The sequence below is a fragment of the Ixodes scapularis genome, unplaced genomic scaffold (assembly GCF_016920785.2).
Source record: "Ixodes scapularis isolate PalLabHiFi unplaced genomic scaffold, ASM1692078v2 PGA_scaffold9__187_contigs__length_104089568, whole genome shotgun sequence".
Classification (NCBI taxonomy): Eukaryota; Metazoa; Arthropoda; class Arachnida; order Ixodida; family Ixodidae; genus Ixodes; species Ixodes scapularis.
This window is the reverse complement of record NW_024609884.1, coordinates 24,184,199-24,209,991: the sequence shown is the minus strand read 5'-3', so window position 1 is coordinate 24,209,991 and position 25,793 is coordinate 24,184,199. Positions and strand designations below refer to the sequence as shown.

General features: G+C 42.5%; 1 protein-coding gene across 1 annotated transcript; it reads left to right on the top strand.

Annotated features, from left to right (window-relative positions):
* Positions 1–205: 205 nt before the first annotated feature.
* Positions 206–24,884, top strand: LOC8028086 (glutathione synthetase). Its single transcript, XM_029995537.4, has 12 exons — positions 206–698; positions 774–954; positions 4,840–4,915; positions 8,169–8,317; positions 8,396–8,438; positions 8,521–8,594; positions 13,893–14,051; positions 14,453–14,519; positions 15,788–15,979; positions 21,628–21,709; positions 22,425–22,614; positions 24,418–24,884. Exons 1-12 carry the CDS (start codon positions 605–607, stop codon positions 24,539–24,541), a joined length of 1,431 nt encoding a protein of 476 aa, XP_029851397.3. The 5' UTR covers positions 206–604; the 3' UTR covers positions 24,542–24,884.
* The last annotated feature ends 909 nt before the right edge of the window (positions 24,885–25,793 follow it).

Sequence of the window (25,793 nt, the reverse complement as noted above, 5' to 3'; positions counted from 1 at the left end):
CCAACACGCTCGTTTTGTACTTAATTATGTTTAGAATTAGCCGCGTCCTGCCCGCCCCCGCCAATACATCAAAAGTGGTCCTGAAGTGGCAACAAATGACGTCACACAAGCAAGAATGGTCCTGCTGTCGGATGTTGCGATCCTGGCGGTTGGTCAGAGAAATGTTGGCAAAAAGCACGAACGCAAGTGTCGCTGTAGTCGCGGCGTCGCAATACCACAGGTCGCAACTTTGGACTCACTGGCTCACTGCTGCTGGGACAGCGCCAAACGTCAAGATCGCAACCAGCGACTACTTAACACTTTTTGACGTCATCGGGTGGATATCGAGGGACCACTTTTTCAGGCGCGGTAACGCGGTGAACACACCAGGCGGAGACGCAAGAAGTTTGAAGTCAACAAAAGCCAAAAACGCGACTGAACGTGACGTCAGTGACGGTTCAAGTTTTTGTAGTTCGTGCGGTTTGTGCATTGCTCCGATTCGTCAATCCCGTCAATCAGAATACTACGTAGAATACTTGAACACGCCTTGGCCACCTTGGCTGCCTTGGCCACCGGTCACCCCACTAACCCCACCCCCATTTGTCGAGTAGAACGTCTGTGTAACATGGAGGCTGTAAAGACTTATTTGGCGGCATTGGACAACAGTAACACACGAGATGAAGCAGTGGACACAGCCAAAGACTATTCAATTTCTCACGGTGCGTATTAGCGTAGCCTTCGATTTGTTTATAATTTCGAAAACTCGGGCTAACTTTTCAAATCCTTGTTTTCAGGAATGTGTATGATTTCTAAATCCGGAGGGCGTGATTGCTGGACGTTCGTGCCTTTTTGCTTGCTGCCGTCGCCGTTTCCGAGAAATCATTACCTTCAGCTAAAGTCACTCCAACGCGATGTGAATTTGCTCATGCACAGAGTGGCGCATGATCACGAGTTCTTGGAGAACTGCCTCCAGGGGTAAGCAACAGATCTCCACTAAAGACTGCCCTTTTCAGCGAATCACTGAACCTCTTGAGCGCGTGGATACGGAACTGTATAGTGCCGGTGATTGCTAAATCGGGCCTTTCGAGTGTTCCGTTCTGCACGTCTACAGTTCGTAAACAACCATCCTTGTGTGCACGGCTCTTGAACACCTCACTCTCGTATGTTGTTTCTGTACCCGTAGAAAAATGTAAGATGTTTGTATAAAAAATAACTAGGGTTTTGCATTATCTTGTTTTGTGTGGATGCACTTACCTGTTCAACATTTTTCAGGCTGTGTGATCTCCTTGCTTGTTAGGGCACCAACCAGGCCGTTATTGATGTTGCTGGCCTGCATTAAGGCGAAGCTTCCTCCGCGGGCAGGGCTTGGTAAGCTCTCTCAATGGAGGCGGTGTGCCGAGGGAACAGCGGGCAACGCTGAGCGGGAAGCTGTCGCTTCGGCCGCCGTCATGCTGTGAGTGTCTGGCAGTTCCTATGAGGCTTGGTGCAAGCTTGGGCCTGAGATTATATAAAGTTTCCCTGAGCGGAGCGAAGGGTGATCGTGCTAAGTTCAATCTGTTTGGCAGCCTAACTTGCCGATTATTTTGATTAGCTAGTCTTCTATTCAGAAACGGTCGGCAAGCTAGGCTGCCAAAAAGATTGCGCTTTGCGCGATGACCCCTTATTCCACTTGGGAAAACTTTAATATGATCTCAGGCTCAAGCTTGCACCAAGCCTTGTCAGAACTGCCGAGCGCTCGCAGGATGCTGGCGACCGAACTGACAGTTTCCTGCTCAGCGTCCAGCAACGTTCCATCAGTGCACCGCTACTCCATTGAGAGAGCACCCCAAGCCCCGCCGGTGGAGAATGCTCCACCTTATTGTAGGTCAGCGACATAAATACCACCAAGCCCACATACACATCCATATGCTAATCTTCAATTGCCATGCCTGTGAAAGCGTGCAAGACTCCTGAATGAAAGCAGTGTGAACAACGGGGCGACAGCCTTTAGCTTGTGTCACATCACTTCGCAGTTGTTATTAAAAGCTCTCGTTCGCTCCCCGGCACGCTTTGAAAGTAGTGACAGTTAAAGGCGTTGGCTACGAAGGGGGGGGGGGCGGGGGCCCGAGCCCTCCTGGAAAATGCCCCACCTTCCCTTCGAGCTCCTGGTGAAAGGAAGTACACTCGCCTCCAGGACGTCTTATTCACCTCATGTGTGCCATGGCGGGTATCAACAGGTGTCGCCCATGAGTCGGAGCAACGAGAAAAATTAACTGCAAACACTTCGCAAACATTATTATGCTAGACATTTTAAGAAACTCTATTCCAGGCAAAAAAATATAGCAATAAAAAGGAAACAATCTTACAGGCGGCAGAAAATAGGTAGGAATAGACTCTTTCGTCATATGAGAGCCCATCTACACATAACACAATTTGCGGCTCGAAATTCGTTTTCTTTCGTCCGAAAACCACTGATCGAGAACTCGCCGGTTTGAGTCGCGCTCACTCTTCTGCGTGGTCACGTGCTGTTTTCTATGGTTTAGACACAACCACTAAAGATTATTAAAGTCATGGGCCATCGAAGGCACACACTCAATACTAAAAATAGACGGAAAACAGGATACCTATTTTTTGTGGCTTCTAAAATACTGCAAACACGGTGATTGAAAAAAAAAAAAAAAAAAGAATTGCACAGCCACGTGACTTTTGGTAGCTTTCTCCTCTATATTTCTTCTTCCACCCCAGTCTGGTTTCGGTTTCGAGCAGTTGGCTTATTTTACTTTATTAAAAATATGTAACGCTGTTTCAGAATATTGATTGGGTAGTTTTCTGAAACCATAGTAGATTGCCTGGCAAAAAAAAAAAAGAAAGAGGGGGGTGTCAGTGTTTTTTAAGGCGGTTATGGCACTCTTGCTTTACAAAATGGACAGAGAAAGATGAAAAAGGAGCTCAGGCACCTTATAATTGTGTCGGAAGCAAAAAGAAAGCAAGAGCAAGACGAAGCAACTGATAGAAAAAAAAGGTTGTCCGCTCCTTCTCACAAGTGTCAGCAGCGAAATGCCTTTTTTTGACACTTAAAGGTACTTTGAGGAATGCCCCTTGCGGCTTGCAAGAAAAGAATACTTGCAAGAAAGAAAAAAAGCCGAACATAACAAAAGAAACATCTATGTGTTGTTCTGTGGCGACGACAAAATTCGAAGGCGCCACTAGTCGCGACAGAGAAAGCGAAGGAACTTCAGCGACCGACGACCGCGGACTCAAGAGCCGCCTGGCCGACGGGTTATCTACCGAGCGCCAGCCTGGCTCCACGGTAACTCTCTACCTGGGTTTGGTCTCAACATTACGGGGGGTGATGAGGAGGGCAAGAAGGGAGGTCTTTTATTTCTGTTTTTTGTTAGGGGAGAGCTAGAACAGCATCAAACAAGCCTCGCATTCTTTTTGTTTTGCTTAAACAATCCTCCTTTCTCTCTTTCTGTTTTCAATACTCTCACTGTCTTTGTTCCCTTCAACTTCGACATTCGAGACACGAAGGAGTAAGTTGGGACCTTGCATGTTAATAATGTTAATACTGTTCCAGCAATATCACAAACAAAATGATGGTAATTGCAACTTTTGTTCTAGGACGGAGTAATATGCATAGAGTAACATCTGCGATCAAAGCTAACAAGATGACAAAACTAAATTAAGCATACTCCTATATTTATTCGGCTGCTCTAGTATCTAGAGCCATACAGCCCATAATCAACTACAACAACTATATCTAGAGCTTGATTCTCATAACCATGTCGCACTGCAAAATTATTAGAATAATTCGCTGGACGAAATCGCATTTGTAACCTGGTAATGCGTCTTTCCGGGGGCAAAGAGGGGGCGGGCGGTGGTGTTCTGTCGGGCCCCAGCCAGGCACGCACGTAGCCGGGGGGGGCATGGTTTTTGGGCCCCCCCACCCCCCGAAATCTTTCATTTTGCTGGGTTCTCCTCTCCCTCATACAGCATTTTGTCATGGGTGCCCCTTCCCCGAAACAATCCTGGCTACGTACATGCTCCCTCCCCAAGAAATTGAAAACTTTCCTCCTATGGTGATAGTGCCAAGTGTCTGGCCCTTTCAATGTATGGAATTTACACTGATCAGTTTTCCTCAGCATGTGGCACTATTTGCCACATCTTCGAGTTGACAATGTGGGACACATACTTTGAATACCCCGTGATGATACAAAATAAATAATCGTTTATCAATCCCCCACTGTGCTGTGTAAGTCGTCATGTCGCTGTGATATCCATCTAAAACTGGTATTTATTTTTTATTTTTTAAGTTGCCATTATGGGGTGTTCCAAATACTGAGGCTGCATTGTCAACATGGCGATTAGTGCCGAATGTGGTGAAAGACTGAAAGAAATAGGCATGAGTGCCACTTACCGAAAGGCTTGCCACTTTGCACTGTCGCTACTTTCGAAGCGTACCACAGGTTGTAGAGAGCTTCCACTGATTGTTCAGTGGTGCGATGAGAGAGAGAGGTTATCACTGTCGTTCGTGCTTCTTTTGTTATTCAAATTCCTCTTAACATCTTTGAGACTACCAAGAACTGGCCAGACTATACAATATCTTTAAACATCCAGCATGTGCATGTTATGCTACAACCCAAGATTGCGAAAAAAAAGAAAAAAAGGGGCGGGGGTAGGTGGCATTTATGATAGTTCTGGGTCTGGTGTTTTAGTGTGGCTATCTTTAATCAGCTCGTCTGTCTTGGATAACTCCCAGGATCTGTTTTGACCAAGTTGTTGTCTAATTTGTGAAATAAATGAAATGTGAAAACATTAGATTATCAAGGAATGCCAAAATGGAACAAGCTCTCACTGAAATGTTAACCACCTCAATTTCAGTGCAATAGAGACGGACAAGTTCACGGCGTCCATCTACAGGATTTACGAGCAAGTTCGTGAGAAGGGCTTCCCTCAGGTGATTGAGCTTTGATGCATGTAAAGATGATATACGGAAGGTTTACCTTAAAGGCCGACGACCAGACACGAGATTCTGCAAGGCCCTCCTCCTCACCCTGAGGGAGGAGGAAACAGGCAACGGTGGACAAGGTAGAAGGGGGGAGAGGAGGATATGGGGAAAAAGTGGAAAGCGCGAACTGGTCATCGGTCTTTAAGGCCAGTCAAAAGTATCCCTCGAGAACTATGCATAGCAGAGAAAAATTAGTTGATGTCGTATTATACTTCATTTCACCTTAAGTCCAGATGCAGCTGATGGAACCAATCGGACAGCGTCAAAAGCGTGACATCATGGTGGTCGTCATGTTTCTGTACGTGTTCTATATCATCAGTAAACCAATTGTTAACAGAAAAGGCCCAGTGACTGGCGCTTTTGACACTGCTTTATTGATCCCACTACATTTTAGCGTTGGCTGCGGCTAAACTTAAGCCGAAACACAAAGTATAGAAGCTGCAAAGGGGCCTATTTAGTGTTGTACACAGAGTTTTGGACAGTTAACTTTTTAGTTTGTAAAATAAGAGGCGTAGTTTCAATTAGAAGCTTACTGGGCATCGTCAGAAACCACCAAAGTTGCCCACTATAGAAGGATGTAAGACGTGGGCAGCATTTTACGGCGTTCCTAAAAAACTCGTTTTGGACATGTGTTCAACTGTGGATTCCCTATCGGTGCCCATATATGCAGCGGTGACCCAGCTTCACATGGCCAAAGCGGCAACACATGCGTTGCGACGCATCGACTTCATTTTACATGAGAGGTGAGTTACCGCTTTGGTCAGGGAACGCAGGGCTGTTGTGGCGCAAGGAAGCAACCGATAAGAAAGCAGTGATACTTCCATTCACACAAATTGGCTGTTTTTCGGGGAGGCTGGAAAATTAAATTTTTTATAAAGATGGTTGATTTAGTGTTTTTTTATTATGCCCATTAGGTTGTTACATTTAAATTATGCCACTAATTTTAACCATTAAAAACTTAACTATGCCAGATCAATTCCGCTAACTGTGCAGAACTTCGGCTCCATGTCATCAAGTGGGAAACATGATGATGATAATATATGGAATATCTATAAAATGCGACAGGTCCCAAAATTTATACATCAAGATACCTCAATAAATCTTTGACCCATTTCCATATCATCACTATTGTGCAGTGCACATTAAAGGGTTACTGACACTGTATTTTTAGATGTTCATATTTATTTTATTTTTGTTTTAAGCGGCTACCTACACTCAGAAATTCAATGTTTCACTAGAAAAATTGCCTGTAAAAATGCCTCAAGACAAGCTCCACTGGATTCCACCTCCACTTTTTTTTTTCTTTCTATTATCTGTGATTTTCTAAGAGTGCCAGGCTCTCTAAGATCCATGCCATCCATAAAAGATATTTTTGATGTCAATCATATCAATGAAGAACCATAATTTTTTTTCTTGCTCTCTATAATTTTTGGAAATCTTTGTCCACGGGAAAGGCAATGAATGCATTCACCAGTTTTTGCTATAGTGAAAATAGTAAAATAATAATGTCATGAAAAAAAAAAAAATCTTGGTTTAACTGCATTTTAAGAATGTTTTCCATATGGTATACTGTAAACTACTTAATTTTCGCGGGCTCAAATTTTCGTGAATCGGGACAAAGCTGAAAATTTGAAATTATTTGCGGGTTCTAATTTTCGCGAATCGAGTGTAGCTTTCATAGCGTTCACATATTGCCCAATTGTTTGCAGGACGTATTTTTCGCAAATTGTAGGCGATTCGCGAAATTCGGGAAAATTGGGCCCTCACGAAAATTTAGTCATTTACAGTATATATATATATTTTTTTTAAAGAACCTCAGATTAATTGAATCTTGAATGTTCTCATTTTAAAGCTTCAGAGTCCTTGTGGGCCGTGGGGCTTAGAAAGAAACCAAAGCCAGAAAGGAAGAAAACATAACACTTTTACAAGGGGCACGCCTAATGGTTTGCGACTTCTTGCAACTGGAAGCAACATGTTTTTCCATGTCGCTCCCTGCTACATAGATCTGTTTTGTTTTCTCCTCACATAGACTACTCGGTACGGTGGAAAGTTCCGGGCTATGCGGAGAGCAAGTCGTCAGCTTCTTTCGCAGAAGTTGCGGTGACGTCAGAAAGACGCCAATCTGATTGGCTTTGATTGAAAGGGTAGTGGTTAGACTTCAATGCTAGATGCCTTGAGCTCTGCCCACTTGTTTTCTCAATCAGCCAATAAGAGCTCGGCGTTCTGTCAGCATCACAACCCCTGTGCAAGAACCAGACGAACTTGCGTTTCGCATAGTGTTGGAAGGGATGCAGGTGTTGGTGATGTTTCTTCACATGCGGTCCATCAGGCTGTCTTCCGCACAAACTTCAGGACGGTTTTGAAATCTCTGTCCGCAGTTCGGCGCGGTGCAGTTGAAAAAGATATTTTTCCAACTGTTCCACACAGAACTGTGCACAGAGGCTTCAAAACCAGCCTGATTTCTACGGAAGACGGGCCTTATGAACATATGTGAAGAATCATCCCAAACAGTTGTACCCATTTGAAGACATCGCCCTGAACTTTCCACATACTAATAATTCAAACCCCCTGCTAAATTTCTACCCCATCTCTTTCAACCATGATCGGTTTCTCCATCCCCTAGGTGGGTAGCGACTTTCCCCGTAAAGGAGGCCTACACCTTATTTGGCTAGCCTCCTTTTCTCTGGGCAACACCAGACAAACAAACAAACAATCAAACAAAGTCTTTTGAAAAACTCGGGGTTAGCAGTCATGCTACACTGTCCTAATGGCCCCCTCCACCAGTGAAATACAGTAGACCTATGTTAACTCCAATTTAAAAATAATCCAGTGTCGAATCTCAAAATATTGGCTTGCTGAAAAGATTTTCGCATCACCTAATGAAACTCCACAGGTTCCATCAATTGTTCCATTTCTTTTGAATGGAGTTCATTGCAGACTCCACATATGTCTCAAAATGCATCTCTAAAAGTCTAAAAAAGGCTGGTCAAAAAAAAAAAAAAGGCTGGTAACCTAAAATAAATTATGAAGGATGCTTTCACATATACTGTACAATGCATTTCTATTGGTTGCCCAGGAACAGCAGCCAATCTAGTACTTTGGGAGCATTATACAGGACATGGTCATATATTGATTAAAACATCTTTCAAAGATGTATCAACACATGTACAAGATGTTTCATCCTGACCTTTATTTGTCGCAGCCTCTAAGTCTTGGCTTGTTGAGAAGTGATTATTTCTTGGATGTTGGCACTGCTGAAAACAGGAAGATGGGTGTTGCTAAACAAGTTGAAGTGAACACGATTGCTGCAAGCTATGGTGGTTTATCACCAATACTTCAAAACCAACAGAAGTAAGTTACGTTCTGAAATGACTTGTAGAAATGTCGGGGCTTTGCCTTGCAATTGCAAAACAATTTTGTGTTTTTCAGGCATACCCTCAAGAACCTCGGCCTTCGCATGCATGAGGATCATGTAAGAATTGTATATCCTGTTTGAAGTTTGCGCTTGTAATAACAGTTTGTGTATCACTGAGACTATGTTATAAAACATGCAGATGCCAGAAAATAAATCGGACGAGCAGTTGGCTAAAGGACTCGTTGCAGCTTGGAGCGCTTACAAGAAGGAGAAGTATGTTATGTGCTTATTATAGTTCCCTTGTAGTTTTTTGTTGACTGCATGTTTCTGGGTAAACATTTCGAGCCGATATTCAGAAACTGCATATATTAGCGACTCACAGATTATGATACATAAACGACTGCTGGCAGACTTGATGATGGCTTTCACATGCCTTGACTTGATCAAGGCGTGTGAACCTGCTCTTCTCTGCTATCGCTTATTGTTGTTGGGGGGTACTTGCACTGATAAGATGTGGGGATGTCAAACAAAATCCTGGCCCACTGCACCAGATACTGGAATGCCAGACACACTGAAGCAGATACTGGAATGCCAGAAAGAGATGACAGCTAATATAGCAACAATAGTTGCAAGTCAAAAAAGTTTTGATAAAAGACTAGAAGCAATTGGAGCATCTATACTTCTAAGATAACTGATCTTGTTATGACGCTTGATGTTACACAGAAAAAAGTGGCACATTTGGAAGCAACCATATTAAAACTGCAAACAAAAATTGATGACTTAGACAAAATAATTTGGTGATCCGTGGGGTGGCAGAATCTGAGAAGGAAACGGAATTAGATTTGAAAGAAAAAGTAGTTAAAGATGTTTTCAAAACATAAATGAGTGTTGAAGTTGTGTCTGTAGAAAGGGTACATTCACTGTCTTGGTAGGTTACCTAGCAGAAAGCCGAGCAAAGTCATTTTAAGCTTTGGAAGTTATAACAAAAAACAAAATGTTCTTAGAAATGCCAAAAAGCTTAAAGGAATTCATATTTTTATTAATGAGGACTTTTAAAAAAATGTAATCAGAGGGAAGCTATGGGAGATTGCAGCTGCAAATAAAGGAAGTGGAGACGAGGTCCTATCATATCACAAAGGTTCAAAGGTGTTTATTGGCTAAAACAACCATACGACTGAGAGCCTGAGGCTCTCGGTCGTATGGTTATCGCAAAATAAAAATCAATGGAGTAACATACGAATGGGACTTAAACACTGACCACAGTGCTCAACTTGTCGCACCCAATGTACAGCATTCTGAGCATGAACAATGACGGGAAGCTATTTCAGAAGAAAGAAGAACCTCCAACTGATCAACCTTAATGCTCAAAGTATTGTCAATAAAACGCCTCAGCTAGAACACATCTTAATGAATCATGACCTCAATATAGTGACTATTACTGAAACCTGGCATTATTCATTAGTGTTAGACAGTGAGATAATATCCCCTGGTTATAATATGTTTTGCAAGGACAGAGAAAGTAGAGGAAGAGGTGTAGCCCTAATAGTTAGGTAAATCATCCCTGACCGCTTCTTCTTAAGTTAAAAGTAAGTTCTAAGAAAGTTATTATGATGGGAGAGATTTCAACCTCGGCGGGTGGTCTGGGCTACACTAGGAACTAAGGACAGTGAAGTGTCAAGCTCTGAAGAACTTTTAGATTTAGCCTTCTCGCACAATTTGACACAGGTTGTTAAAGGGGCGGTGCAACGATTTTATGATTAAAAGAATTTGCATCTCGTCATTTTTACGTTGTTTATCGTGTCCCGGAGGATAGAGAAAACACCTCCTTCATTAAAAATGCCGCGATTCCGCTGCATAATCGCAAAGCAAAAGTCGAGCTTTTTCCCCCACCTGCAGCCCCAAGTGGCAGCCGAAGGAACTACGGCGGAAAGATTACGTGACCTCGCTCGGCTCTAAGCTGCAGCATAGCGCCCGCTAATGTACGCAGAGAGAGGGAGGGGAAGCGTCCTCCGAGATAGCACACGGGAAGCTACACGGCACTCCGAATGACGTCACTGGGAGTGCGACCAGGTGTAACCCTGAAGACTGGGAGTGAGTTGAGGGGTGCCCGAAATGCCAATCTTTATCTTTTTTTTACGCAAAAACTAGGACACGCAGGAGAAATCGGTTTTCTGTTCTTTACTTCAGAAGTGTCAGGGGGCAACTTCCAGAAATCTTTGACCGAAGTCCGAAAATCGTTGCACCGCCCCTTTAAGGAGCATACTAGAGTACAAGGGCAAACTGGGTCCCTAATAGATTTGATATTTGTCAGTGAAAACCTCTCGAAGTCACACATACAATTGCAAGATTTACCCCGGAATTTCAGATCACAGTATGGTACACTTTGAACTATCGTTGGATGCTCCGCTTAAAGGGCAACTCAGCTCAATTCCAAAGATTTCGCGATAATGAGTGATTTCGCATTAAAAAGCACTAGTAAAAGACACCATGTTATTTGCTTCGCGAAAAATGAGATATATATTGTTAAATCTAATTTTAAACACAAGCAGAGATCAAAACTGAAACTTCAGCTCTGTCCAGCAACATTGGCCTCAGGCCGCCAAGAACATGGCTATCACGTGGTACGAGATGTCGCATGATTCTCTACGCAACAATGAACGGGATTGGGGTGGTGTATGCCAGGCGCAAGTGTCGTCTGCACCGCACTCTTCACCACGTTTTGGTGTCGACGACGTTCGACGACGTCTGCAGAACTGCAGCATACGTCTGCGCACATAGTGTCCATCGTGTGAACGAAACTCCGAGATACAATCATCTTAAGCGGTGAGACGACAACGCTGTTGTGACGTGGAAGACGGCGGTAACGGCGGGACCACAGCGAAGATGGCTGAAAGGCTCCCAAGAAGCGCAGGAACATTGCGCCAATCACGTGGACACCGCTGAGCGCCGAGAGGAAACTTTGCTGACGTTACCCGTTACGCTTGCCTGGAGAAGTAAAGCAAACAAAAAGGGGCAATAGTGGTCACATTTAGCTCAATGTTGACTACGCCCATGCCGTAGCCTTCACTGCGCTGTTGCTTGCGCCTCAATTCGCCCGCTCGAGTCAGCCAATTTCAACAACTTAGCAAGTTGCAAAGTTTGCCAGACGGTTTAAGAAACATTTAGACAGAATTAGGTTGTAATATTTGACGTGTGGTCTTCCTAGGCGATACTGAAAAGGACTGCATTGTTTTTTTAAAAACGAAAATGAAGCGGAGTTGCCCTTTAGGAAAATGGAAATATCTTCATATAGAAATTTTAAAGAAGCTGATGACAAATCAATTATTGATCAACGAAACTTCAGCTTTGATACATTAGGAACCTCTTGATTGGAGTGGACGAGCTATGGTTTAATTTTAAAAAGCTTTAACTAGAGTGTGTCTAAGCTTGTTCCAATGCGAGTAAAGACATGGAACCCAAGCAGTCCCTGGATTACAAGGGATATAATTCAACACAAAAGACGCTTAACCAGGTGTAGAACAAAAGCGTGTGGGAAAAGGGAGGGGCACCTACAGGCTAAAATACTGATGCCCAGTAAGGAATTTGAGGCCAAAATAAAGTCATAAAAATTCTTCTTTAATGTTAAAGTGCAAAACTTCATAACATATTCACCACAAAAGTTTGGTGTCAACTAACCACAAGCATAAAAGGAGTCACCAAGGTGACTATAGGAAATAGTATTATTGAAAACAAGAAACAAATTGTTTAAATGAATATTTTGTCACCGTTTTTTTTTCTACTGATAATCATGTTCTGCTGCAGTTTTCCTTGTTTGAAAATGTTCCCCCAAGGGATAATGTACAAATATCAGAAGAAGGTATTTTCTCCTTACTACTTCGTATCGATCCAAAAAAAGCAGCTGACACCGATAATATAACCAACAAATTCTTATATCGTTGCAGTGAATGGTGTGCGAAGTATCTCTGTCTCGTTTTTAAGAGATCGTTGGCAGATGGATCTATCCTATATGATTGGAAGATCACTAAAATAATACCTGTTCATAAAAGTGGAAATGCTAGTTCAGTTAGAAACTAGACTGATTTCCTTAACATCTATTTGTTGTAAAATGCTGGAGCATGCCATTTCTAAACATATAAGAACGCTTTTGGACGCTTATCATGTACTTGATAGCAAGCAACACGGATTTCCGAAAGGGTAAATCAACCACTACGCAACTAACGGAACTAATTCATGATTTTTGTTTGACCCTTGATAATAGAGGCCAAGTTGACATAATATCTTTAGACCTCCAGAAGGCCTTGACAAGGTGCATTATAATAAGTTGCTCTTTAAGCTCAAACTTTCGCTAAAAAATCCAAAAATCCTGGAGTGAATTGAAGCGTTTTGACTTTTAGAAAACAATTTGTTAGTATCGATGAACATGATTCAATGTTACGAGACGTTTACTCGGGAGTCCCACAGGGCTCAGTTCTCAGTCTCTTGTTATTTTTCATGTTTATTAATGACGTCCTTCGTGACATTACTGTAAAAGCAAGACTCTTTGCTGATGATTGCATTTGTATGTTTATATAAACGACAGCATTCACCACATTAAGCTGAATGAAAGTTTACAAAAAAATTAGCAAGTGGTGTGAAAGCTGGCAGATCTCTTTAAACCTAGAAAAGACCGTTTGCATGTCAGTCACACATAAGAAAACTCCTGCGGTGCATACCTACCACTTAAATGAAAAACCTTTGTCTAAAGTAAACAAGTTTAAATACTTAGGGGTAACAACAACAGGTGATCCATTATGGGACATGCACATCAATAACATAATTAAGAAAGCTACAGGTAAACTCTGGGTGCTAAGAACGCAGTTAAAAATGGCAACCCTAGAACTAAACTGTTAGCTTAAGATCAGGTTTAGAATAAGCCAGTGAAGTGTGGGACCTGTATACTGAGAAGTTAGTATATTACAACTTAAGAGAATTCAAAACTGGCGTTGCGTTTTATTTTTTCAAAGTATAGGGGGCGAGATTCACTCACGAAACTGCATTCCAAGGCAGGAGTCAATTTACTGGAAGGAAGTCTGAGGAACAAGCGCTTGAAACTGCTTCACACAATTTTAAATGGGACACTTCTGATAGAAAGATAGATTAATACGACCCCATACTTCTAGAATTACGCGAACTAAACAGGCGTACTAGAACACTTGAAGAATATCGTTTCGTAAAAAATTGCGTTAAAAATTGACATTTCCCCCGAACAATAAGGGACTGGAATGTGCTGCCAGAAAGCAATGTTGCAGCCAACACAGCTTATGAATTTATAAGGTGTTTGAAAAAGTGATTCCATGTCCCTGAAACTGCTGCTCACAGTACTTCGTGTTGTATTTTGTGTTGTTTTTGTGCTTGATATATAACCATTCAGTGTGGTACTAATGTTGACATTGTGAATCATGTTTTTTGCATGTTTTATTCATGTTCACTTGTTTTGTTGCCCACTCCTATCATGGTCTCCGTTGGGGGACTGATGGTGTTGTCAAATAAATAAATAAATAACCTTGCTCTCCTGTTCTGCTACCCTTCCAGGGCAGTCATCATGTTTGTAGTGGAAGAAACAACGTACAATATCTGCGACCAGAGGATGATTGAATATGCCATCACTAAGCTGGAACCACAGATTAAAGTGATACGTCGGAGGTTTTCGGAACTTGTGAACTGTTCTCTGAAAGAAGGAAATCTGATCGTGTGAGTAACTAATGGTGGAGTTTGAACATTGTTTTTGAATGCCCTAATTATTGGCATATACGGTGGTAAACTGGTTTGCTTGCTGCATTGGAAAAACAACGTTCTTCACTCCTTCATAAAAGATTCCTTCTTTATTCTGTACAACTTTCGAAGGGCTAGTTTTTCAATCTGTCCGTTGAGAAGTCATTTTAGTGCTCGTCCTGTGGTTACAATACCTAAAATGATATGCGCTGCAAGTATGCAATACTTTCTTTTAGGCATCCTATGAGGTTTATGCACTCTAAAATTGTTTTTTTCTATGAATACTGCTGCCCTAAAAATTGCTTTCTAGGGAGCCGTGGGTGGAGTAACAGGTCTCAATAAAATCTCTAGTAAAATCAGTTGACCCAACTGCTTTACAGGGATGGCGATGAAGTTGCAGTTGTGTACTACCGGACCGGTTACTCTCCAGAACAGATGAATGAGAAGGTTGGTATTTGAGCTCACAACATAGTATGATCGCGTCCGTTTATAACGAACACGGATACAGTGAATTACTTTCTATATCAAACGCCCAAATATTTAAAACGAAAGGGCATGTAAAATTTACTTCTATGACGAACAGCCTATTGGCTAGTTTTATTTACTAGCCTATTGGCTAGTTTTATTTACAAAACTTTTTTAGCACTCGTGCAGACTCTCGTCCTTGGGAAACCAGGTGAAAAGTTGAACGCAAAGGCGTGCAAGTGTAGATATCAACATTCACAGAGTTTACGTTTTTTTTTTACAGGGTGTTCTCGAGTGCATTTCAGGAGTAAAAAAAATTTGTATATAAATAAGCCAATGAACAGAGTGCATTGAAACTTTCCACAATGGTGTCTTGGGCATTTATCATACTCAAATTTTATGAGTGTAGGTTTTTGGAAAAAAACAAATTATGTATAGAAAAACTTTTTTTTTTTTTTATGCACAAGGAGGAAAACGCCGAAAGCTTCTGGTTGACGCTGCTATTCGCAGATGGTACCGCACACACTCGGATTGGCTAGATCTGCTTTCGGGTATTCATCTCAAAATTGTTTTTTGCTTTATATTGTGCCATCTTGAGTAGCAGGGTCAACCAGAAGTTTTTTTTTTTTTTCCCCCGTTCTTTTTGTGCATAGGAAATGACTTTTTTTTTTTAGTTTTAATCTTTTGTTTTTCTGAAACCTAGACTCATAAAATTTGAGTATGATAAATACACTGCCTAAATGCACCACTGTGAAAAGTTTCAATGCTTTCTGTTTGTTGGTTTATTTACTTTGTTTTTATGCCCGAATAGCACTTGAGAACACCTTGCAAATACACCAGCAGCCGCACATGTGCACCATGCCGCTTTGAAAGTGTGCTTCCCTCCTAAGCATGCAAATATTGAATAGCATATTTTTCAAAAACTAGACTATATTCACACTATTCTACTATGCATCGATGGGTGACTTAGGTCTGCTAAAATAGTGCATAAAGTGGGAAAACACTTAACTTGAGCAGAGACGGTCGAGAAAATTTTGCAGCTCGGGGAACCCATGAAGGTACTCTGCGGAACCCCCGTACTCCTGGGAACCCATTTTGAGAACTCTCGGGTTAGGCAGTAACAAATGAAGATTTCAACTGAATTAAATGTTGATTAGTCACCCTTCTTTCAACCTTATCTGAAATCACCCTGTAGCAACTTTGATATGCCCTTACATTTTCCGACCAGAACCCATGTTTCTTCTTTTCAGAACTGGGAAATCCGACTTCTGATCGAGATGTCCTTTGCCATCAAGTGCCCATCGGTGCAGTATCACCTTGCAGGAACCAAGAAAGTGCAGCAAGTTCTGGCCACGCCTGGTTCGCTTGACCGCTTCTTCATGAACAAAGCGACTGTGGATCGCCTGCGAAACACCTTTGCCGGGCTTTACTCCCTTGACCTGGTGAGTCTTCTGGGGCTGCAAGCTTCCTTTTTACATCTTTTCTAACTTGTTTAAAGTTTGTAGATGAGGAGGCATTAAAGTAAGGTTGAAGTTCTTGCTCAGCTTTTAAGGACAAGAACCAAAAATAGACCATTTCGAAATAAAACCTTCTTGGCCGAAGTATTGGAGCATCTTGCACAGTTCAGGGAGCATAAATCTGAGAGAACCGACTGCTTGGAAAGTAGGCAAAGTTATGCAAAGTTGTGAGGAATGCATCAATTTTCTGTAGAGGTGTGCAAATATAAAATTTTTTACTGCGAGTTGAATATGAATACCAATAATTTACACTTAGTGTGGATTGAGCATGATTTCATAAATTATGGCTCGCATGCTTTTCTAGAAAATATTCATATCGAAAGGAACAGTTTACTTTTTGGAGAAACATTTCACATAGTATTTGTATTAACCTTTTCGGGTCATCTGTTGGGTATCTCCCAACAAATAAATTTTCCCATTCTTAACAAGTGTCGGGGCAGGCCCATTTATCCTTTGCGGTCAGGCGTCGGGCGCTATCTCTTATCAGGTATGTAAACTATGTGTACTTAGTTTTTAGTTTCTTGTCCTTCCAACAAATGCTGCAAGGGGCGCAACATTTTTTTTTTTTTTTTTTTGCTAGATGCGTGGACGGGAATTTTTTGCACGCTTTTGTGTGTTCAAGATGTCAGTCTTTACTCCGTCTGCATTTTACATACTGTGGAGTTTGGAGACTGTGGAGTCTGGAGACTGCAGTCTGCAGCGACAGAAAAGTCAAAAGGCAGACATGAAAATGTTTTCGACTGTAAAACCTGCACTCAACAGCCTGGCTTGCACCCTGGCATTTGCTTTAAAAAGTATCACAAGCTGCTTAAATACCGCTAGTATAGTTCAATAATTCAAATGAAAACATTCAGGACAATGCAGAGTTATTTCAAACTGAACATATTGATTGTGGTCTATTAAAGGGGCCCTGCAATCATATTTAAGCGTCTACTTTTTTTGCGGTTTCCACGTCTCTTGGGGTTCGGGCAAGCCAGCGGGCCGCGGAGAGAGTAACTAAATATCAGTGCGTCATATTTTAACCGGACGACGCGGAAACCTCCTCCACCGATGAGAGCGACCCGCGGTACCGAAAGCGCGCGAAATGTGACGTGTTTGGTCCTGGGCTTACTACTGGTCAGAGTCGTTAAAAGCTTCTTTTTGGTCGAAATACAAAATATAAGTGGCGCGAACCGTTTTAATTATTTATAAACATAGTTTTTGTTCAGTATTTTAGATCAGAAAAGAAACGAATGCAGTTTATAAAGTTTGGAAACAAGAAATGACCCGTCGACATACCCTCCACCAAGCGGTGGAAAAGGCTGCGCATACTAGAAAGGAGTAGTGGGATCAGGCGCCGACACGGTGCGGTCTCGGATGTACGCGGCGGCGCTGTGGTCGTATGGACAGGAGGATCCGACCGGCTCCAAGCGGTCCGAAGGCCTTCGGCGAGAAGCTTTGTCTTGCAGTTTGGCCAGTTCGCGGTATGGCAATGCGAAGTGGCTCCCATTCTGAACTGATCTTTACTACGTGTTTGCTGTCGCTTGTGGCCAATGAAATGTCATGCCAAATTAGTGTTTAATCACACAGCAAATGCAATGAAAGCCGCTCTGGCTGCCCGCTGCATACAGCCTATCCAGAACATGTTTTAGTGGCGCCCTTTCGTGCCGTCGACACGGAGTGCGGCAGCCGTGAGCGCTCGATGAGCTCACTACACCTCTAGTTCACGGCCACTCAAGCAACCAGGGACGTCATGAGGGAGGTTATTTTTTGCTTGTTTTTGTAATTCTAATTTGCCTATAACTTTTAAAATAAAGCGAATTTCGAGAAAAGAAAAGTTTCACAAAGTTACTACGTTCAGTGCGCTCAGGTCTGGTGCAAATTAAAAGCCAGTAAAAAAGTCCTTGCAGGGCCCTTTTAAAGAGTTGAATTTGAAGTCACTCATTGATGTGGTCTTTTTTCGTTTAAATTAATTCTGGCCTACAAGTGGAAAACTCGCATGACCCCAATAGGTTAAGAAAAAAGAAAGGCCCTGATAAGAGTTGGGTCAGGCATAGCGTAGCGTTTCAAGCAAAACAATGACTACCATATTAATTTGAATATATTTTGGCGTATCTTTTTTTTTTTTGGTGTGTCCTGGAAAATTAGGGGTTTAATTATGATCATAACTGAAGAAGGCTGATCTGCAACAATGAGCGAAATTTCCAGCTCATCGAACCAGCCAATAGGCTCCAACATGTCTGCCGTTTCTCCTAGCATGCTGGTGCGAAGCAGTGAAGCTTGACACCAGAAGGCTGGGGCGAAGCATTTAGAGAACCTCTGACACGCCAAAAAAAAAATTTTTTTTTTCATGCTAGGCATGTCAGGACATTGCAAAAAAATTGTTTCACTATAGAGGTGCGTAGTTTTTTTTATAAAAAGTAGAAATATGAGGCCGAATTCAAAGTTCCCGCCAGTGCACCGTGACGTAACAGCGTACCGCAAGGTGTCAGGGCGGTCAGAAGGGAGGCATCGCCGAAAGTCACGTGAGTTGTTTCCCTCCTCGTGCTTACTGTGAGTCCGTGTAATATTTTAAAAATATTTTTGTTATTCTCCGCTCCTCCACGAGCGATCCAAGCAGACAAGGTTTCTTTTATTTGCTTTTCATCGCTTAATGTTGCTGTAAAGGTAGAAGAAGAGGAGTCAGTGAATTGACGTGATCAACTACAATGTCTAGAAGGTGCTGTATGAGGGACTGTCCCAGTATTTCAGCAACTGAAGAAGAGATCACACTGCATGCATTTCTGAGAGATGGCAGGCATCTCCAGCCTGGAGAGTATACAATGATTCAACGACCTCGGTGTCTGAACCTTCAGCAATGCAATTGGGCGTGTCGTACGCTAGCAATCCTAATTTCTGCGAGCGTTCTAAAATTTTTTTTTTCAAAACTTGATAGCCTTTTTTGTGCCCAGTATAGCTCTGTATCATCGAACTGATGGCATGCACTCGTACATTGGCTTGTACTCGGAACGCTTTCATCATTGACCTCCATCACGTTGATCCACTGACTCTTCGTCCTCAACTTTTACAGCACACAAACTAACCAACGGTGCAACGATAAAGAGCTAGTGGAACTGAAATTTCGTTTTCTACAATCGCTCGTACCAAGAGCAGACAAAAAAAAGTCTTAGGCATGGTCGCGGAGAGCACAAGGAGTGAAACTCGCGTGACTTCCTGTGAACCCACTTTTAGTGACGTAGGTCGATGCCTCCCTTCTGACCGCCCCGACACCTTGCGGTACACTGTCACGTCACAGTGCACTGGTGGGAACTTTCAATTGGGCCTCGTATTTCTATTTTTTATAAAAAAACTATGCAACTCTATACACTCCGTGCGGGAACTATAGGGGGCGCTTTGAAAAACGCGCGCAGCGCCGCTAGCGGAGGAGCTGGCGTTCGACTGTGAGGCGCGTTCAGCAGCCTGCGGCGCCTTTTCGTATGCCAAGCTGTGGCGGCGGAAGCACGCACGGACGAAACTTTTGCTTTTTGAGCCGAGAAGTTGAGGGTGACGTTGCATGAGTACTGGGGTAGACCTAAGAAGGGCATCTAGCTGTTCTCCACTTCTTACATATTGAGTTTGAGTCGTTACTAGTTGTAATTTCTCTAGTTGCGGCCGAATTCCGAAAAACAAGACGTCCGCCACCTTGATTACTCTGGTTGGGAAATTTATTTCGCTCGTCGCTGTAAACCTAGGACTGCTGGAACAATGATATTTGGAGGCGAGTAAGATGTTCACTAAGTTTGTGCACGAAGAGTGCCAAGTTTCTTTAAGACAGCAGGTGTGAAAGTTAGGTTTCTAATGAATAAAGAAATAAAGCTGTACGGGATATCCAATATTCGACCCAAAATGTTGTGTTATAGCGGGCTGTGTAAAGCGCAGATTTGGGCACACAGGTGCTTGGTCTTGACAGTAACATGACACAGCACTTATTATACAAAAAAAAAAAAAGGTGGCATAACCATGCAATCCCCCGACCAGGTGAACATTTGGTTTGGGCGGCGTAACTCAATGGGAACCGGTTTTGACCATGAAAAGGCTGTCAAGAGAATATCACTGGTCGGGGGAGGTGGAGACTTTAGAGGTGGGAAGGGACTAGGGTGGACTGTACTTCCAATAGAAACAACTTTACGAAAGGTGGTTCCAAAGCCGAGAAAACAAAGTTGTCGGCCAAAACACGGTTTGGCCGCCAAGGGCTTTTGCGGTCTGCTGTTGTGTAATAACCTGTTGTGCGAGGTGCTGATTTTCGGCGCACAGGTACTTTGACATGACCGTCACTTGGCACAACACTTATTATATCAAAAAGAGTTGGCATAGCGAAACCAGGTGGAAATTTAGTTTGGGCGGCGTAACTAAATGGGAACTGGCTTTGACCGTCAAAGGCTGTCAGATAATAGCACTCATTGTGGGAGGTGTACACTTTACAGGTAGGAAGAGACCAGGGGACGGTAATTCCAGTTCGAACCACTTTGCAATAGGTGGCTCTAAAGCCGAGAAAAAAAAATTGTTGTCTACAGAACTCGGGGTGTCAGCGTTTCCACATCCAAAAGGAGGCTGATCAAGAAAGAAAGCACACCACATAAACTTCCATACTCAAACGTCGATTCTCCAGTGATTCCGAGTTTCATTGTTGTTTTTTTTAGATTTATATTTGTCACTTTTTTTACCGTTGGAATCTTTCTTCATGAAGTACAGGTTGCGTGCCATACTTGTCCGGAAATATCGTCGACACGGACGATGGGGACGAAACTTCTTTGGAGGGCATTCCTCCAACGAAATTAACACTGCATACCCGCGAGTGTGGGATGGCGTTTCAGTTCGTCCCATCGGCGCTAACAGATATAGGCGTTACTGGTACGAAAACAAACGCAAAGCGGCAGTGTAGCTAGAATATGTCAGCCGTGCCGACAAAGTGGCAGACATGATCGGGAGACCAAATTTTTCGCGTCGTACGGCACAGCTCCATTGTTGTCGCTTTTCCACAAGACATCGGTGAGGTGAAAAACTGTGAAACTTTGTCTCCACGAAATACGACGCATAACTATTGAAGTACTTAATGACGCAGCACAGGCAGCAAGCACGTCATGCTGTGAACCGAGCGCAACCGCACCACTCCGACTTCAATGCGTACCAACGTACGCGGCGTAGTTTCGGTTTCGTTTTCTCTGGGGTTCTCACTGCCTACCTTCGGTACCGGCCGCGCGGCGGCGCGCCAGTCGCTTCGCACGGAGTGTATAGTGAAACAATTTTTTTGTAATGTCCTGACATGCCATTTCAACGCCTAGCATGAAAAAAAAATTTTTTTTTTTGGCGTGTCAGAGGCTTTTTAAGCTTGACACAAGAAATCGGGAAATTCACACACAATTTTTGTGTTTGAGTATTAGCGATGAAAGGGAAAAAACAGTCAAGCTGGTGGACTAACTTCATAATGATAAACCTTAGACTAGGAAAAATTAAAATTGAAACGTGCATGGTTGTTCGTTTTTGTTTTATGTTGCCCAACGGTTTGCCCATTTCAAACTCAGCCTGTTGTTGGTTTTATCATTTCCTATTTTAAGACCCCGGAAGGCCACAAAGCAGCGGAAAAGGCTATAGCCAACCCAACTGCCTATGTTCTGAAGCCACAGAGAGAAGGTGGAGGTAAGCCCATGTGGGTGGCAATTGCACCAAACCAGTTGCAAGTAGCGCTCTGTGGTGTGTGTCTCTCCTACTCGTCCGTCGTTTTTAGCGCTTTTAACCCCTAAACAATTGCACCTTGATAGCTTGCACTGCACAACTTCTGAGCAGCAACTTGTGTAACAGTAAGCTGTCAAACTTACAATATAGTGCACTCTGTAATACCTTCTCTAAATTTACTTCCTATTTGCTTAATTTAATGTAAAAGATAAATGCTTAGTAAAATGTTAAAAAGTGAATAGCTTGAAAGCTTCTCACCATCTCATACAAGCTCCTATAGATGATGTTGTCTTGAACTGCTTCCCACAAAACTGTGCAATCAGCAATATGTTGTCATTATCCAAGCTTTCGTAAGAGCTAGGTATCAAATAATGATTTTGTACTCGGAGACATTTTATATCATGGATTTTGTACCAGAATCCCAGAATGTTCATCGCACTGCTGATCGGATAGGTATATAATTTCTTCGCTAGTTCAGCACTGACCAGAACATTGATTCTGTTCGTGGAGCTGTGAGTGGCCCTTGCAGTGTGCACACCACAAGTGGAAGATGTCTAGTGTATTTCCTCTGGTAGGCACAAGTTCACCGGAGCACAAGCATTGTATGGTGTGCACTCAGCTTGAACGAGTGTAATGAATGTTGTAACAGTAACTGGAAGCGAAGCAATTGCACTTTCAGGCCACAATGTCTACGGAGAAAAGGTAAAGCAAGAACTGCTGGCTCTAGGCAGAACCAAGGAGCGGGAAGGCTACATCCTCATGGATCTTATCACGCCCCCCGTGAACACCAACTACATTGTTCGTCCTGGTTTTAACGTGGAACTTGCGAATGTAGTCAGCGAGCTGGGAATCTTCGGGGTCATTCTTGGGTGAGTCATTTTGGTCCCAGCAGTGTTGCCGAAGAAAGAAAACTATCTCATAATTTTCATCAATTTGAAAGCACTCACAATTATTTCCAGGAGTAGGAAGTTCCAAGTTGGCTGAAAATCGGGGGCTTGAGGGGCAAGGAATGTGGCCACTATACAGTATTCAGGTCATGAAAAATTGAAGCTAATGACAATTGAAGGTTTTACAATAGTTGCAGTCTCAGCCAAACCTTTTCCGAATAAGTGCAAGCAAAAGCCCATGGTTAGATATCTATGCTTGCTATTTTACACAAATGTATATCTGTGGCAGATTAATTTTAAAGACTTTATTGGTGTATTTATTGTTGTACATTTTCCATTCGATGCGCAAGTACCGAACGGCGACACATATTCTTCAAAAGGGCCCTTTGAAACTGCTCTTAAAGGCGGACGAGCAAGCAGAAAGGAGGAAACGCCTTCTTTCTGCTTGTCCCTGCAAGGAGTGGCTCAGCTCCCAGTTCCACTCCTCTCGAGTGAGGAGGAGGAAGAGTGTGAGAATGGAGGTAGGGAATGGAAAACAGAACACTGGGGAAGGATTTTCTGCCAGGCAGAAAGTACTAGCTGTTTGCTCGTTGGCCTTTAAGCCAGTGCACTCGATTAATCTACTAGTCAAGCAGAAGTGGGCTCAAGTTCAAGTTTCAAACATTGTATGAATATGCTGTATCATATTGAATGTAGGTCAGGAGACACAGTGGCCATGCTCAGGGTATCTCCTTACATTGCCAGCTGTACAGAGAGCTTCACTTTACCATTCTGTTCTCTGCTACATTACGTGGAGATGACTTTGTTAGAAAGCAAGCACTTTTGGATGTACTGTTGCGGACAGTATGAGCTGAAACAGTCCATCTTTCGTTAGTGTACCTGCCAGTTTCCAAAAATTTTTTTTAGAAAAAGACCACATAAGTAGGAAAGGTCTGATAGGGTGTTTCAGCTCATATTATCTGCAAGTATACTAGTTGTGGTACAGGTCAGGGGTGGCCAGACTAACATCGCCCAAGAGCTGCAGAGAGAACTAAAAGGAAACTCGCTGTGGAGAGCCACCTGGAGTGTGTGTGTGCATGTGTGTGTGTGTGCGTGTGCATGTGTTTGTGTGTGTGCGCACGCGCGCGCAGGGGGTTAATTTAAAAATGTTTATTTGTTATGATGTTGGATAAAATATAGTAGGCCTGTCATTCCTGCTCATGTGTTTTTCACAGTGCCATTCTAGTTGAGACTTGACTAAAATATGTTCAGTATGGTTTCCCAGTCATTAACCTTGCCCGTTTTATTCCTTGAAACTCCGGCAATCAAAGCTTTTTATAAACCTGGGAAATAGATGAGGGCTGATTTTATGATTAACTAGGTAATCATTGTTTAGTTTGGTACATACTTAATTGGACCTGAGCAGACCATTGTAGTGGAAAACAAGGGCAACAAGCGAAGGCAGGTGAGTGACATACCTAACCTTTACACACAAACCATGGCTCTCTGCTGTGTCTTCATGATGTATATTTTCTATTTTCGCATGCTCAACGACTAATCGATTATCTTTACACTAATAATTGATTGTCCTTTCAGCCGGTTGCTCACCGCAGCTGGTTGCCTACTGATGAGCACATATAACGTTTTGCCCAAACTACTTCTAAATGTTCCGATATCATTAGAAAGCTGCAGTTTGGCCACCCCTGGTATGGCTTGTTAGTCAATTGGCTGTAAACAGTGAGTGTATATTTGTCCAGAGCTTGAGGATATGTGCCTACAAAGGAATCTACTCTTTACAACTTCTAGAGATCAAGATGAAGTGCTGGAGAATTATGAAGCAGGATTTATTGTGCGCTCCAAGACAACCGGAACTTCTGAAGGAGGAATATCAGCTGGATATGGAGTCCTAGACTCTCTGCTTTTAGTCTAGCTCTAAGATAGAGTGTTGGCTCATACTTTCTACAGTTTTCTATTTGGGAGTGAAGTCTGCGGTAGTTTAGAAAGGTACAAGGTTTAGATTGTAATGTCCACACTCAAGTGCTGCCTTCTAGAGAAACTGTACACCAAAATATGATGGATAGATTTCGAGAGATACATACACGCACATACACTTGCTATTCAAATTGCTTATATATATTCAGGAGCTTTTCTTTTTCTCCCTTAATAATTGATCACCCATTTTTAATGTCGAGATCTCTGGGTACATTCCAGTTTGTTAGTGGGTTGTTCTGGTCTGTAATGACATGAGCAAGAATATATATTTTTGTTATCAATGTCCTGACCCATTATTCTTCAAATGACTTTCTGTTTAGTAAAGAGGTGACCATGTTGCTAGGAGTACAAGTTTAAGATAGGTAATGAAAATACTAAACAATGCATAAAGGCTTAAAAGATTATCAGCCATACGGTCTACAGTTGCTCCTTATTCCTAGGTTAACATATTTTGTAAACTTGCCTCCGTTTCTGAGACATCAAGGGAATTCAGAATGGTTTCTTAGAGGCCATGAAATAATTTCTGGAGTTTGGCCAAAAAGTGTGGAAGTTGGTCTTTCACTCCTAGATTGAAAAACAGAAAACCACTTCTGCTTGTGCACACAAGCAAAAATGGTTTTCTGTTTTTCATTCTAGAAGTGACAGACCAACTCTCAAAAAACTAGCACACAGTAGTTTTTATTTAAAAATGTAAAACAGATTGAAATGTGTGGTACCTTTCAACTTTTACACGTTTTCCGAGTCACATGCACAGTGACATGCTCAAGGAGGACACGGAGCTACCGGTTCTGCTACAACAAGAATTCATCCCCACGAGTGATTATAAACTCTCTTCATTCTTCGGGAATTTTTGCAGGCTACTTTTTACAAACTACTTTTCACAGTCGCACTCTCCAGACATTCTGCTTTGTATCTTGTGAAGAAAACTATTTTTTAATGATATATTGACTAAGTATAACATTGTAGGCAATGCTGTCCCCGATAGAAGCTACTGTCATTTCGTTCAGCATTTAATGTACAGAGTTGAAACTTCGCACTACTGTCGAGACCGGTTATAACGAAGTCGGTTAAAACGAAATGACTGCTACAGCAAAGCGATCACGATATCCCATTCTCATTTGCACTTTTTCAATGCATTTGTGTCTGTTTCTAGCGAAGACAATTGAGCGGCTTCCGCGGATATATCTAAA